Consider the following 15,795-nt stretch of genomic DNA (forward strand, 5'->3'; position numbering starts at 1 on the left):
TCGAAATAAATGCTAACCTCCTATTTTAATAAGTTGCTGAGTTTAAAAATTTATTTTAAATTTCTTACAAAATATATTTCTGTTTTTCGCAGTGTACAGGTTGGTTTGCATCAAATACTATGGTGTTTTCAGCATGATTACTTTGTCTTCCTGAAGTGCAAATGAAAGTCTCACTCTGTGTTGCTGTTTAGTTCTAAAGTTTGTTAATTGTGTTGATTTCGTGTTGCAGCTGCAGGCATCAAATGCGTATTGGGAAAGGGGTAAAGAAATTGTAGCAGAATGTGATAAACTCACCTGTTGAACTGCAGCTAAGTCGGAAACTATTTTAAATCCATTAACCAATGTAAACTTGAGTCCTTTGAGCTGGGTTCAAGGGTGATATTATGATTCAGCTCGTTATTTATTTGTGTTGGCAAATGGCCCGTAAATGGTTAGAGAAAAATAAGGAAACATATCTAAATTGATTCGAATAGCCCATGTTATTGTATATTTATAAGTTAAAACATAGTATATCTGAGCTTTGTTCCTAAGAAACTATTATCTTTAGCTTGTTTTAAGCTGAATAAATTTGAAGTTTATTAAAGAAATTTGTTTTCTTTTATTTTTAAATTTTACTGACCCATAAAGAATTTAAAAGAGTATTGTGAGAAAATAATCCATTGACCTTATTCACTACATCCATTTGTCAATGTAAAAATAAACCGATTAAAATCACGACTCAACGGAATAACTTGCCTTTGCCATTTTTCCCTGCAGTCAGCGGGAAAATCTTGTTTTGCATCAATAAACATTGACATTGGTGTTCAAGTGTTCGAGTGTTCGAGTGAATGTGAATATGCACTAGCTTTCCCACACCATGCATGTGTGAGCGAGTAAATCATGTGTTGAAGCAGCAACAGGAAAATGCATTTTCTTGGCTATGTATGGTTGCCATAAATGATGCATGGCCCACAAGCAACAATAAAATTGGTGAAACGAAGTTTTCCCTGAAAAAATTCTATATATAAATATTATTTTGTAGATGCTAATGCTGGAAATATAAAAAGCTGAGAAAACACAAAGCAGTCATCCAGCCTTTTAGGACGAGCGGGAAAATGGCGGAGTGAAACAAGGGATTTAATGCAACGAAATCCATATTTAAGTGAGTTGCTTGCAGATTTCTTTGTTACCATGACTGCATAAAAATGTTGCAATTGAAAATGTAGCTGGAGATTTCAAGGCAAAAAGCGCAAAGGTTGCACACAGCCAAGCAGTCATCACATCTGCTTTTTGCGATTCATCTCCTTAAAATTTCACTTGCTCTGAAAAAAACTTTATCAAGTTAAAGACAATGCAGTAAGCTTAAAAATATTTTTAAATAAATCCAATTAAAATCCAAGTAATTTAACCAAACTGATTTTAAAAATATGTAAAACCCTTAATCCCATAATTTAACAGGAAATTAGTTGTGGAATTTTTCCAGCAAAATCTTACGAGTAAAATGTGCTGAAAAGCATAAGCTTAAGCCATTAGCAGGGCTTAGCAGCGAGGCAAAAATCATAATCTCCTAATATTACTTCGCCAGCAAGAAGGATGGTTGGGCCTTCTATGATAATGCATGCGACGTGCGGCACGCTGGCGTATGCGTAATATGCCTAATGTAAAACGCAAACTCAAATAAAAGTGATATACAAGAGGGCCCGAAAGCGAGGAAAAGACCTTACCCAAATGTATTTGTAAGCAGGCACTTAGCACACTCAGGAGTTGAGTTTTTGAAATATGCTTGACGGCTCTTGGCTGACTGCCTTTCCTGGCCAAAAAGAAAAAGAGGGGAAAACCCCGAAATACAGTAAACACAAGGCAACAACTAAAAGCCGTCGTCCTTACGAGAATTTGACAACATATTCACAGACAACGGGCCCCGCCCATTGCGCCACATCCTTCCTATTTTTCCTGGCAATCTCAGCGCGTGCCGCACGCTTTGCGCATTTAACGCGTATTTTGCACTGGCTGTCACTGCTCCCAGCCATTTTAGAAGCCATTTTTTCGGGGACTGCCAGGGTCGCTTGCCAACTTTATGTACCAGGCCGACTACTTCTGCTCAGTGCCATATGCACTTGCCACACATCACCATCGCCACAGAGAATGCTGCATAAATTGTTTCTAAAGTCCAACGCAAAGTGAGTGAAATGTTGGGGCCAAATTCACCTGTCTCCGCTTTGTATTCTGACCGAGTGGGCAGAGAAAAAAGGGCATCACAATCGGGTTCATTTGAAAATATAATAAAACAACAGATATTTTATACAATATCCTAATCTAAAAAGAAAAAATATATTATTTAACGAGGTTACATATTTTATAAGTACATAATGAACAAAAGTATTTTAAAATATAATAAAACAACAGATATTTTAAACAATATCCTAATCTAAAATGAAAAAATATATTATTTAACAAGGTTACATATTTTATAAGTATATAATGAACAAAAGTATTTGTATTACGTAGGTTCTTAAACAATTTCTTTGTCAAATTATACCATAGGGGAAACGAATTCTTTAAAATTAAAATAAAAACACTCTTTAATGAGACAGAAATATATTTTAATCAAAATCTTAAACTTAAATAAATTAAGTAAGAAATATATTTTTAATAGGGTAAGCAATAAATGAAACAGTTTTTCAAATTAACCTACAAATTCTTTTATAATTATTTTGAATGTTTCGCATATTTCTGTAGTAAAAGAACATTTTTCCGAGTGCAGCTAAAATACCTGTGGAGCTGACTAAGGGCATCTACTTGGCAGGGCAGACAGGTCGCTCCTTCTCGAATACCCGCTGCCGTACATCCTTGTGATAGACAGTCCTGAGAGTCGAGTGTTGACAGCACCAGGAGCTGCAGGAAAATCAGTAGATGAGCTCGGAGCAGCTGACTTGCCTTCGGAGTTCGCCTTGGGGTGTCGTTTGTGGTTTGGCAGCCATCTGGATGCATATAATCCATATGCAGGCTGTTATATAACAGTGGTGTCGGGAAAGGCCACATACCATTCAGAATAAAAACAAACAGAGTAAACTAAAATGACCTTAAAATGTCAAGCCAAAGCATTAGAAGCTCAAACTTAAGTTTTTGGGTCAAAGTTTGCCCTTGTCGTGGTGAAAGGATGGGTTTTTATTTGAATGTGGAAAAAATGGATTACATATCAAAGGGACATGTTTTTATTGACAGTGATGTTTGTCATAATGCGATTTAAAATATGAAACCATTCAAAGTCATATTTCTTCACCAATTCATTTGTGCTATTTATGAATTCATTCACATTTTAAAGATTCACCTGATGAGACAGATATTCATCCCTCGGGGAGGACTATTTGCAATTTACAATTTATGTTATGTGCGTGCTTGTAATTTGCTGATTTAATTAGTGGCCATAACTCATTGTTATTGCCAAGGACGCGGGCCAAGATAATAAATGACTTTTAATTGTTGACCATGGTCGTAATTAGTGGCATTGGGATTGGGCCACGTAATAAATGAACGGACCACATCTTATCGATAATCTGGTAATGGAGTGCATAATGTGCTGAAAACGTGCGGAAACTGAATTAACCCATTGTGCAGGTAAAGTTTTGGTAATTTCAGACGCTGATGAATAGCAACGAAACACAGCTTGTACCTTTATGGCCACATTTTTGTGATTTTCGTTGGCATTTATACCCGTAATTACCACCTAGTGTGTGGCTAACCAACTTATAACAAAACCGCACAAGGGATAAGCTGCGCCAAACTCATGGCAGGCATTCAACAATAATTAATAATCATTAGTAAGCCGCACATTATGAAGTGGTTGACTAAATATTGAAATTACTGTGATATTAATGCCAGGCCGGGTGCAACATAAACAATGGCATTATAACCACGCAGATGAGCGGCAACAACGCCGATTGTCCTTAATGACAACAATGTGCAAACTGTTTTGCAACAAACGAGAAACGGAAAGTGGCAGCGGCAACAACACTAATAACAACCATCCACAATGGCAACTTTGTTGCTCTTGTGCGAATTATGGACATGTGTGTGAACTGCAGCCATGTAAATTGAAACCGTGACACGCCCATTACCATCTCGAACGCCTCCAGCCCCCTGCCGCCACACAGACAGCAAACAAACGGTGCGGTTGCCTCAGCTGTTGACAGTCGGCGATTCCAGATAAGCATTTCAGTTGGTAACTGTCATATTGAGAAATTAATCATATTATATTTAACCTAAGGTTAAGTTCCTTAACAAATTCCAGTACAAATTCTGTAGATGGTAGCGTTTAAAGAGGTTCCAGTCAAATAATGACTAACGTGAAAGTAAAAAATGCAATTAAACAGACTGCCAGAAGTTAACATGATATTGAGAAATTATTAACAAACTAGAAAGTAAACTTGTCGCACTGGGATACAAATAATTAAATTGAGATTACAATAAAGCATTTTCGTAAGATATTTTTAAAAGAATTAAAACAACTTAATATAACCCAAGAAACCAGTGCTTACATTTTTTTAAATATTTAAAAGCATTTTAATATACGCTAGTGCTCTTTTAAGCTTTTAAACTTTTAAAATATATTTAAAACTAAAAGATACCTATGGTAATAGTACCGAAACAAATTTTGTATATGTTAGCCTTTAAAGAGGTTCCATTCATGAAAGTGAAAAATGCAATTTAACAGACTGTCAAAAGTGAACATGATATTGTGAAATTCAACTTTAAATGAGTAAGTAAACTTGTCGCAATGGGAAACAAATAATTAAATAGAGATTAAGTCTTAGCATGTACGTAAGATATTTTTTAAAGAATTAATTTAAGCCAAGAAAACCAGTCCTTACATTTTTTGTAATATTTAAAGTATAAAAGTATTTAAATGTACGTTAGAGCTTACCTAAGCTCTTAAACTTTAAAAATATGTTTAATGCTAGAAGCTACGCATGGTTATAATATAATTCATATATAATATATATAATATAATTTTAATCAAAATACCAAAAGGAAAATCTACAGTTTTGTAGTTTCGGGAATATCCAACCTTAAGTTATTTTTCCCCCACAAAACCAAGTCGTCAACGTCTGTCCCAGAGAAATGGTTAACAGGAATAAGCTCGTTTCTCCTTGATGCAATAACGATGCATTGGGCTATAATTGTTGTGGCCCAGTGAAGCGTTCCCATCTCGCGGGAAAATTGCATTAATAATGTCGCAGGATGGGTTGAATGAGAACAACAGCGGCGAGTGGCACTTTCGGCTGCATACTTTTCGGGGGCTGAATTTAATATTTGGCTATAATTATGCGAGTGCGGGGTGCGTATGCGTAATGCACCCAAGGCAGCGATTGCATATGCAAGAGTGCGAGTGCATTTGCCATTATATTGCATAATTTATGCGCCCATTTAATTAAATTCCAGCCCTTTCGCTGCTTCTACCCACCGATGACCCAAATACCCGTCACAGACACGCTTAATGCCTGCTTAATTTAATAAACTAACAATGCAAAAAGAAAACATTAACTGTCAAAATGGCTTTAAATTAATTTCAAGCTTCATGCCCAATTTATCACCACTAAAAAAAAAATACGTACTTTTAAATTTTCCAACTGCGGTAATTTTTTACGAAAAATCCACCAATAACGTGTGGAAAGTTAATTGCATTTAATGAGCATTAGAGGGTAAGCGGATTGTAAATGCTGTAAAGAGCAAAATTAATTTGCAATTAAATAAGGATGTCTGACTGCAATTAGTGTGCATATAAGCTCTATGCTATCAGTGAAATTTTATAAATCTTTTTACCACATGAGAAAATTTATAGAAATTTTCCTTTTTTAATTCGATTATAATAAATATATTTGCAATAAATTTTTAACACATGGAAAAGGGCTTTGTCCCATGCACTTTCTAATTTAATAAATGTAAATATATTTTAGACTAATTTAGTGTGGAGGCCTAGGGCTACTGAAAATGTTTCAATCAATACGCTAAACACACAAATTCAATTATATAAAAGAAATTGTGTTACTAATTTTAATTATTGTTTTGACTATTTTCTGATTTATTTGCAACTATGTACGAATATTTTATTTTATGGCTACCCCTTTTGTAATTCTGCTGATTAAATTCTAACGTTGTAAAAAGAAAAAACATGAAACCACAATTTGCCAACGGAATTATTTATGTCCTTTAATGAAACTGATGAGGAAATTATTTTGCCTAATTTATGAGATAAAACGATGAGGACAAATTCAATTAAGTGTTTAGAAAAACCGGCAGCGAAAGAGTGATTTGGAAAGCAGTCGAGGCTGTGACCGCAGTTGTGGACAATTTGCATCAGCATTAAATGCAATTAGTGTATAATGATGACACCGGCATGGCGTGTAAACTGAGATGATGCAGAGATGGTGTAGTGTCCTTGACAAGTTGTCCTGCCAGCTGAACTTAATGTCCTTTGCAGGGGAGACAACAAGTGACCGTCCGGCAGGGAAATTAGTTACGGTGTCGCACAAGGACAAGACCAGGACTCCGGACTCCTGACTCCATCCTTCGTCCTTCGACCGGCGGGCATGTGTGAGTGACTTAGTGCCCCGCATGCTTGATCCGTCATCATTAGTTGAATATGTCACAACAGACACTTGGCCCAGTTGATTTAGTGTCCTGCACTGAGCTGAACAGTTCACTTGCCGCCTGCCATTTGGCATCTACGACTCCTGCTCGTCTTAACCCTGCGAGTTGTTGGCCAACATTCCCTGTTGACACACTCCGTCCAAAGATCGATGGCACACAGAAGACAGCGGCAAGTGAATTTCAAACACTAACTTAATTAGCTCGGGGCTTAATCAATCAAACGCCCCATGGCAAATATCAGAACCAATCAGGCATTTGGAATAAAAAATGTCTTCATTTGATGATTTTATTTTCATTTTATTGAACTAAAAATAGTCTTGAGTTCCATTTTATTAATAAAAAGATTTAATTACGATTTACTCAAGTGGTTATAATAGCTTTAGCCACTAAATGGATTGAAAGTATCTATTTTTTTTTTTTTTTGCTCTATTTTGCTGTTTAAAAAGACATTTATCGAAGAAATCCAAAAAAATAATCAATAAATTATAAGATACAAACCTATATTTATTTATTTTTATTGATGCTTTTTGAGGAAGTGTAAAACAGACAGCGAGGATCAATAGTTAGGCAGTTAACAACTTGAATACTAATGACCTGCTGACCTCTGACCACTTCAAAGTTAGCCGTCTCTGCAGTTTGTTTGACAAGCCAAAATTATAATTCCACCGCTCGACGTCAGTCTCATTAATTTTGGGCAAGCTGCAGTTTTAAAATTTAGTGCCGACCCCCAAGTTAATTAACACCTGAGCCCCGGCAGCGGCCGCCAAAGAGGGCGGGAGAATCGGTCGGGTGGGAAAATCGGGCGGTTGGCAGCCACTTCAGTCACACTTTTGTGCTCGGCAGCCGTGTGCACTGACGCAAAGCGGAAGTGGCACTTTTCCCCAGCTGAAGCTGGAGCGGAATTCAAGTTGGAACAGGAGCAGGAGCAGAATGGGGAGCGGGATCGGGAGCTGCCAGCAGCAGGCGTATCGAAAACCGAAACTTTTGATGGAAAAAGTTTGCAACAACAAACGCATGTTGGCGGGCAAAACAGGGGAAAATGCTGAATAGCCGTGGTAAGAGCGCCTTTAAACCATCAAGTAAGTCGCTATAATTCGCGCGCACCGCCTCATGAATTTTTGATTCTTTCTTTGCATTTTTCACTCCGCCAGTCAGTCTATCGCGTTCCCTTTAATCTGAATAATGAGACTTGGCCAAGATGCTCCAAACTGGGCCAAAATCGTGCGAGGCTTAAATATATACGAGGGCTTTCCTCAATCGGATTACCTGCGCTGATATAAAAATTCACAAATTACTTAATTTTATTTGGCTGTAAAATGTAACCATAAAATGGGTCTAAAAGTTGCACAAAAACACTAACAAAAAAATGTGTTTTAAAACAAAAATAATTTTTAAAATGTTAAAATAGTACATATTTTCACATATGCAAAAATGTGATATATTTTAAATATTAATTAAAATTAAATAAAATAAATAAATTAATATTAAATATTATTAAAGAAAAACAGAATTTTTAAACATTAAAAAATTTAAATTTTTAAGTATTGAAATAATTATGTATTAGGAATTGGTCTTTTTTCGTTTTCCATTTTAAAAACTGCTATCTTGACTGTCAGCTATCCAGTCAAAATATTTCAGCAAACACATAGCTTATTATTGTTTTCTCATTCTAAGTAGATTTTGAAAATAAACACCAAATCAGAGCGATTGACTCAGAACGATTTGCGTAATTGTTGAGCACAGAAAAAAACTGAGTTGCATCAAATAAAAGTTTTGTCCAAGCACAAGAAAGAAACTAAAAATGCAACAGAGGCAACTTTGTTGGATGTTTTTTTGATTTTTTTTGCTGATGCTGCATTTTCTTTGAAGCCACTGCCTGCTGCATGCTGATGACTTTGTCAACAACTTAAATTGTTTGGCGGCAATAAAATGGAGAAAAGTTTGAGCACATTTGGGGCAGTAAACGGCTTCCATTTACTTTTGATGTATGCAAAGTTCGCCCACTTAAGCCAGATATCATAATATAATATAATAAATTCAAATATGGTTAGTTTCAAAAACAATTTTTAATTCCAGCGCTTATAAATATAAATAACTACAACTAACGAAATCATGCAAAAGTTGTACAGAACGCACATCCATAATCCAATAAAATTACAGTTCTGCAAAAACGAATACGGACTTCGTTCTTCTAAATTGACAACCCCGACTTCAATGTTGGGTTGTTCAGCGTCACTTTCTCGAAGATGATGATCCATTTCAAGGTTCCTATAACTGCCTTCTTCCAACAAAACATTTTTGTCTTCCCTTGAAAATATACAACATATCACACTTGTATTTCTAAAGTATTTAAAAAAATTGTAATATACCTCATTATGTTTAGACTCACTATGATCTTTTCAGCTTCAAGGCTCTGGATAAACTGAGAATTAGGAAAGAGCACGTATCTTACAAGACTCAAGTCCATATCAAAGTCTTCCAAGAAATCGATTCAATTAAGAAGGCTACACTGGGAAACAAAAAATTTCTATATACATGCAGCGTGCATAATTTTAAGTCAAGTTAAAACTAAAAGTCACCAAGCCTAAAATATAAGTTAATCTTGAATAAAAAGAGCTCTGTGTTATTGCCTTGTAAGCATATTTAAATAAATAAAATAAGATAATATTATTTCATTACTTTAAAATGTACCTACCAGTATTGTTGATAATAAAAATAATAAATTATATTTTATAAAAGCCAAAACAAAATAAATCCTTGAATAATATTACCAATATCGAAGAACCCTCTTTAAGGGTATTTGAAAATCAAACCAAAATTATCAGATACGCTCTGACTGACACATCTTAAGAGAGCCTCAAGAGAGCTGAAACGTAATCTATTAAACATTAAAGAACCCTTTAAAGAATATAAGATAATACTGATAGACATTTTTAAACCTATACTTTATAAACAAACCATGTTCTAATGATTTCTTATCAGAATCAATCGAATTTAGATGATATGTTTGTAAAGTTCTTTGGCAGTGATCTCTCTTTGCAATCTCTTATTTTAAAAGATTTTCTTGTCACCCTTGGTCTCTGCCTCTCTCTTTTTTGACGGGTTTCCTGAGACTTATATAGATATCTTATCTGAGTCAGAAGCAACACAAAAAGATTGTCAGCACTTGACGGTTCTCTGTTTGCTTTGTTGTTGCCTCAATTAACACCTTTTGCCGTGGCGATAATAACGCAGACCCCAACTGATTGGTAATCAAGAAAAATAAAAAGGGAGAGAAAAAATCGGTGAAAATACTCGGAGGCCAGCGAATCGCTCTTTAGTCGAGCGAAGAACGCGTTTCAATATGGGCACGGATGAGACAAAGGCCGGACCCTCGAGTCCGGGAAAGTACCTCGATGAGGTCGACTTCACCAGCGGCTACGAAACCCAATACCAGAAGGAGTACAGCCCACTAAAACCGGTCTACGTACCACCGCCGGATGCAAAACACGCCTGGTTCCGCAACTGGTCCACCATCCTGATGATCGTCTTCCTTTCCCTGGTCTTTTTCATTGGAACCGTGATGCTGGTGGTCCAAGTTTTCACCACCAGTCCCCTGCAGATCGTGATAATTGTGGCTGTATATTTGGCTATTGCCGCCCTTATGATCTGGCTGGAGGTGCAGTCCCGAAAAGTTCGGTGAAATAAAAAATATAGTGACTAACTGCCTACGCTATCGCCTAAAAATACTGCTCTATTTATCAACGGCGGCAATCGAACTGTGTTGTGCAAACAAATTGAAGCTTAACTAAAAACGAAACGACTTTACTGATTAAGCGCCACGAATTAAAAACCCATATTTTAAAATAAGTTTAAAGTAAAGAAAAAAATCTAGAAAATCCATGTGTTTCATTCTTGACTAGACTGTGCTTATGACATTCCGTGACAACCCATAAATTAACGTAATCTAGAGAGCAAAAAAGTTGCCCCGATAAAGGGCTTTGTGCCATTGAAGTGGCCAGAGAGATAAGCAAACAAAAGTTAATGGAACAACAATGAATTACTTGCAACAGTTTGAGCCATTTAACTGCAAAATAAACACGCATTTTGTATGACATTGACGTGTAAATAAATTCAATATTTATCAAACAGATTAACAAAGCATGGCAAATACAATAAATGCTTACCAATTAACTATTTAAACGAAGTACGGTAATTCGAATTTAATTAGTAGGTGTCCAGTAATGGATAGTGCTAATTGTATTACAGTAAAGCAAATTTCTTTTATTAGATGTGAATAAAAGTGCAGAATATTTATATATTTTGATATCATCTGTGCCTGGGTTTGACACACAAAATTACTTATACTCTCGCTTTCAAATAAAAGCCAACAGTTTCCAACTTTCACATTCCCCCTAGAATTGGTTCTCTAAATATTTCCACATGTACATATTTCTAAATCACTTCTGTAATTGCTTTTCACATGGCACTGGTGCACCGCCCTCTTACCTACCAGAAAATTTCAAAATTTTTCATGTTTTCACAACAGTTTTTTCTCCCCAACTTGTGTGTCATCAAGTTGGTAAATTTTAGTTTAATAGCTTGAAATGTTACGAACATTTGGTCAGCGGAAAAACAGCCGGACAAGCTCATTTTGCACTTGAAAATTCTAAAAAATAAAAAAATAGAAAAAGACAGAAAAGTCGACCCATTAAACTTTAATTTCCGTTGACAATGGACGACACTTTTTGCTCATTCCATTTATTTTTTTGCTACCACTCGAGACGACGGTAACAGCTGACTTACCTTAATTACTCACAGGATTCGGAGCCAAGCTAATTATTTGCAGGGTGCACTATTTCGCGAGCCAGACGGAGACGCAGGCAAAGTGGAGAACGTTGCCAGCGCATTTAATTATAATGGCGCGAAGGGCGCTGGCTTAGGCATTAATGCCATTTCCGGTCGCCGACCACCGGAGACTGGGGCGAAACCTGCCGGGCAACACTTTATTTCTGCATCAAGCAAAAACCTTGAGTTGGGGCCAGATACCCTGGAAATTATAGGGGATTTCCGATTTTCCACGCCAGAGTTTTCAAGTCCAGAAAAAAAGTTAAAAAAGTAGATGTTTACTCAAATTCGTCCTTTTCAATAAGTACTGAATGGGTTAAGAAATGTATTGTATTATTCAAACGGCATTTAAATTACCTTTCCATTAACAAGAAGTAAGTTCACATTATGAGTATATTTAACTTTTGTTTTGTGAAAATATTTTTGACCACCCCTGTATAATGCTTGGTTGCTTAAATAATTCAAAATAATAATAATATTAAAAATATTTTAGATGAACAAAAGAAATTTAAAATATACCTAAAAACTATGTCATTCAGTTAAATATTAATAAAATTAATTGACTGTTAGTTGGGTATCTTTTTGTCAGTGCCTTCAAGAATATTTAAAAATTGTCTTAGCAATGACAAAATCCAAGAACATAAAGGCAAAAACGCTTTTAATCAAAGTTACCTTAAAAGCTTTGTTTTTCAGTGGAATATATTGCTGTTGGTCCCTTTTAAAAGCAAAACAACCTTGAGCCAAAGCAAGACAAAAAATATCCGATATGCACATGCATTATTTTGCATTGATTTATTGCTCGATTGCCTGCTGGCTCAATATTGCACATAAAAGGCATTTAAACAAAAGCTGTCTTCCATTTTATTCCTCTCACTTTTAAATATTTAAATCATAGCATTTTGCACTAGCGAGCACAACCTCCATTATTCAGAGTTTGAACAAGCCGGCGAAAAAAGGACACAAATGAGAAACTCGATTGCAGAAAGCAAGTGAAGGACAACTGTGGAAATGCAAATAAAATGTTTGGCTGCAACACAATCCTAAGCTGCACTGGGGAGCCAAGACATCTGATTCCAGTGCCATTTTGGCCACTGCCTGGGGAAATGTGTCTTAGAAATTCTTTAAATAAATCTCACTTGAACGCTTTTCATTAGGCCACTCAACAAGGACGAGCCAGCAGAATGGAAGAAGTGCAGTCGCTAACAAGAAAATAAATAACATTTCCATGCCTGACCCTAAAGCGTTTGTTTATAAATCAAAGAATTAGAAAACTAAAGAACTGGTTAATGCACAACATCAATTTAAAGTACTGAGTTGAACTATTGGCCAAAGTATTGCATAATTCAACACTTAATATGGAAAGTTCGTTTAAAATGTATCATAGATTACGCTATTAAAAAGCACTTTTTCAGTCGAACACTCACAAAGCCCACAATACATGACAATTTTATGTTAATTATTTATGTAAATTTTCCATACTTAAGCGGTCTGATTCTTTTTTATGCACATTGTATAATTTAATTACGACAAGACTACAAAGTGGTACCGCACTAATAAAAATATCACAATTTAAATTGAAAAATGTATTTATTTTTTGATTATAGTTTTTAAAGAGAGCTAAAGCTTTACTTTAATCAGAACAATAGAAGTTCTCTTTAAATTAAAGCGGAACGAAGGACCAATGAGCTCTTCCATTGGCAAGCCGGCACCCATTTGAATATTCAATTAAGTCTAACTGCCAATTCAGTGATAAGACCCTCTCTGAGTTAGTTCCCACCCTGAACTAAAGCCAACTGTAAGGCCCCCTCAAATGGCCTCGGAACATGGCCTACTGGTGATAATTTCAGTTAATACCAAAAAGGATGACACTCAAAGCGTGGGGAAGTGTTCACTGAGGATCACAAATATACACTGATAAAAAAGCGAAGTAAATCCAAGCATTTAATACTAAAGTTAAATCTTGATTGATTTGCTTTTATCCATTGCGGTTCTTATTGATTTTAAATATTAAAATATTTAACCTAAAAATAATAGTAAATTCTAAGATTTTAAGTTTCAGTTCAATATAAAATAAATGATTTTTGTCGAAAAATATTTAAAATAATTACTAAATAGGGACTATCATCAAAACTAATATTTTTTATATGACTTAAAATATTTTCCAATTAAATCACGTAATTTATTATGTTCTGTATTGAATTTTATTTGTTTTTGTATTAAGTTTAAATATTAAATACAACATTTTTAATTCATACTCATATTTATTTTTACTATTCCTTTTTTTTGTCTTTGCTCTGTTTAAAATAGGGTAATGTTTCCCATAATATAATAATTATTTTAAGGTGAGTATTTTTATAAAATGATTTATATTAACTTTTGAAAAAGGAACTTGAATAAAAAAGTGGTATGATATTTGCAGACTTAACATTATACCTCTTTTTTGGTATTCTTGAAATATGGAACAATTTATTTTTAAGGACAGTAAAAGCATATTCCAAGTGCGCGGTACTTACCCTTCCCTGCAGCGGCTTTTAAATCAAGTGAATTTGTATATATTGTGCCTAGGATATTTTCGGTAGAGTAACGAGCATGTCAAAGCATTTTTGTGACATCTTTTATTTATTTTATAACCAACAAAAGCCAACAGTCGAGAGGAGGCAAACGGCATGCATAAATTACCGCAGAGCGACACGAAGACCAAAGTCCTACGGATTCTGTTCCCGGTGGCCAAAGCCATGGCCATTGCCATGCAATGCAGAAATTGTGTTGAAATATTAAAAAAGAGGCCAAAACTGTGAGAACTGTGGCCAAATGCAGATGAGCGGGCACAAAATTCCTTCCCCATTCAACTTTTTGGACACTTTTCGAAGCCCCCTTCTTCGGTACTTTTATTTTGTGTTTTTTTCTTCTCTATCATTTTGTATTTGTTGAATGCTAAAAAGGCCACTTTAGTTTTAACCACAAAGTTTGCTTTACTGTGTATGTGTGTATGTTCGGTCAACCTCGTTGCACTTTTGTTTTTGGCCAAGGGGCATCGGTCTTTCATGTCATTTAACCATGTTTCGGCCAGGACAATTGGGCCCGAGTCCTGGGCCCCAGGATCACTACGCAGCACGGCGTTGATGGCCAGGCATTTAAAGTGTTTTCAATGTAAATCTATGTAAATACATGTTGCCAAATAAAGGCGAAAGATTCTCGGCCGAAGTGGAAACTCTCGTCTGGCTAAATGGTATAGCCATATTTATTCGTTGGCCATGTGTTCGCCCCTCAGACGATTCCTAAGACTTTAAGCCACTGGCTGCCTAAGCTCTGCGGCATATTTATGCACATTTTTTTTCGGTCCGTATTTTGCTTTCATTTCTACACTGTTTTTCTCCATTTTTAGTTCACTCTCGATTTGTTTGAAAAAACCTTGAATCGGTCGCATTGATTGGACGTCCTTGCGTTTGATTGTTTTATTTATGTGCTTTGTTTATATTTGCTTTCGGTGGCACCTACTGCATTTAATGGCATGAAAATTAATTTGACATTTAATACGGTTGTTTTAATGGGCGCCGTGCGGATTTTTTTTTCGTATTACTTATTCATTGTTTTTATTCTTACGGAAAACAAACAAATTGCTGGCACATATTTTATGGATTGTTTTTATTGTCACATGTCGCCCACCAGTGATGGCTGCGCATTATAATTATGAATTGTGCAAATACATTTCCCAAGTAGAGAGCTGTTAATGTGTTAATAATTGCCACCCAAGAGCTGTTCAATGTGTTGATTCCTTGTTATTCTGCCTGTGCTTGATTAATTTGTTATTAAGAATAGGTTGGGAAAAGAATGGACTGAAATATTGGTGATAAATTTAATTGATTATAAGATGAGCAGACAAATTTTTGAGAATTAATTTATACCCCTATTTGATTTTGTATTCAATAAAACAATATAGTCAGTAATAAAAGATTATTAGAATGTATTTAATATATACAAGTACCCACCTATAAAAGGTGCACATAATATTTAGGAATTTAAAGTCACCTGGAAAAATCACCTATACATATAATTAGGGTCTCTACATTTTGTTTAAGTCTTACAAAATAATTGGTAGCATTAAGTCTATGTGTAAGGGCTTATTCAAATGTTTATTATAATTATTTAAACCATTTTCTTCTAATATTTCAATGATTTTAAACTAAACTGACATATTTCTTATTACAAAATTTTTATTTATATTAATGACAAAATTTATGAAATAATATTTGATTATTTTCGTTGTGTTTGAACGGTTGTTCCATGCATTTACTTTACAGTCAATGTATTTTGTTTACACTTCGTATACGTAATATC

At 35.2% G+C, this 15,795-nt stretch overlaps 1 protein-coding gene across 1 annotated transcript; it reads left to right on the plus strand.

Annotated features, from left to right (window-relative positions):
* Positions 1-9,940: 9,940 nt before the first annotated feature.
* Positions 9,941-11,041, plus strand: LOC119547144. The gene has a single exon (XM_037853858.1). The coding sequence runs from the start codon at positions 9,974-9,976 to the stop codon at positions 10,310-10,312; it is 339 nt and encodes a 112-aa protein (XP_037709786.1). The 5' UTR covers positions 9,941-9,973; the 3' UTR covers positions 10,313-11,041.
* Positions 11,042-15,795: the final 4,754 nt, after the last annotated feature.

This window comes from Drosophila subpulchrella, chromosome 2L (assembly GCF_014743375.2).
Source record: "Drosophila subpulchrella strain 33 F10 #4 breed RU33 chromosome 2L, RU_Dsub_v1.1 Primary Assembly, whole genome shotgun sequence".
In the NCBI taxonomy this organism is placed as follows: Eukaryota; Metazoa; Arthropoda; class Insecta; order Diptera; family Drosophilidae; genus Drosophila; species Drosophila subpulchrella.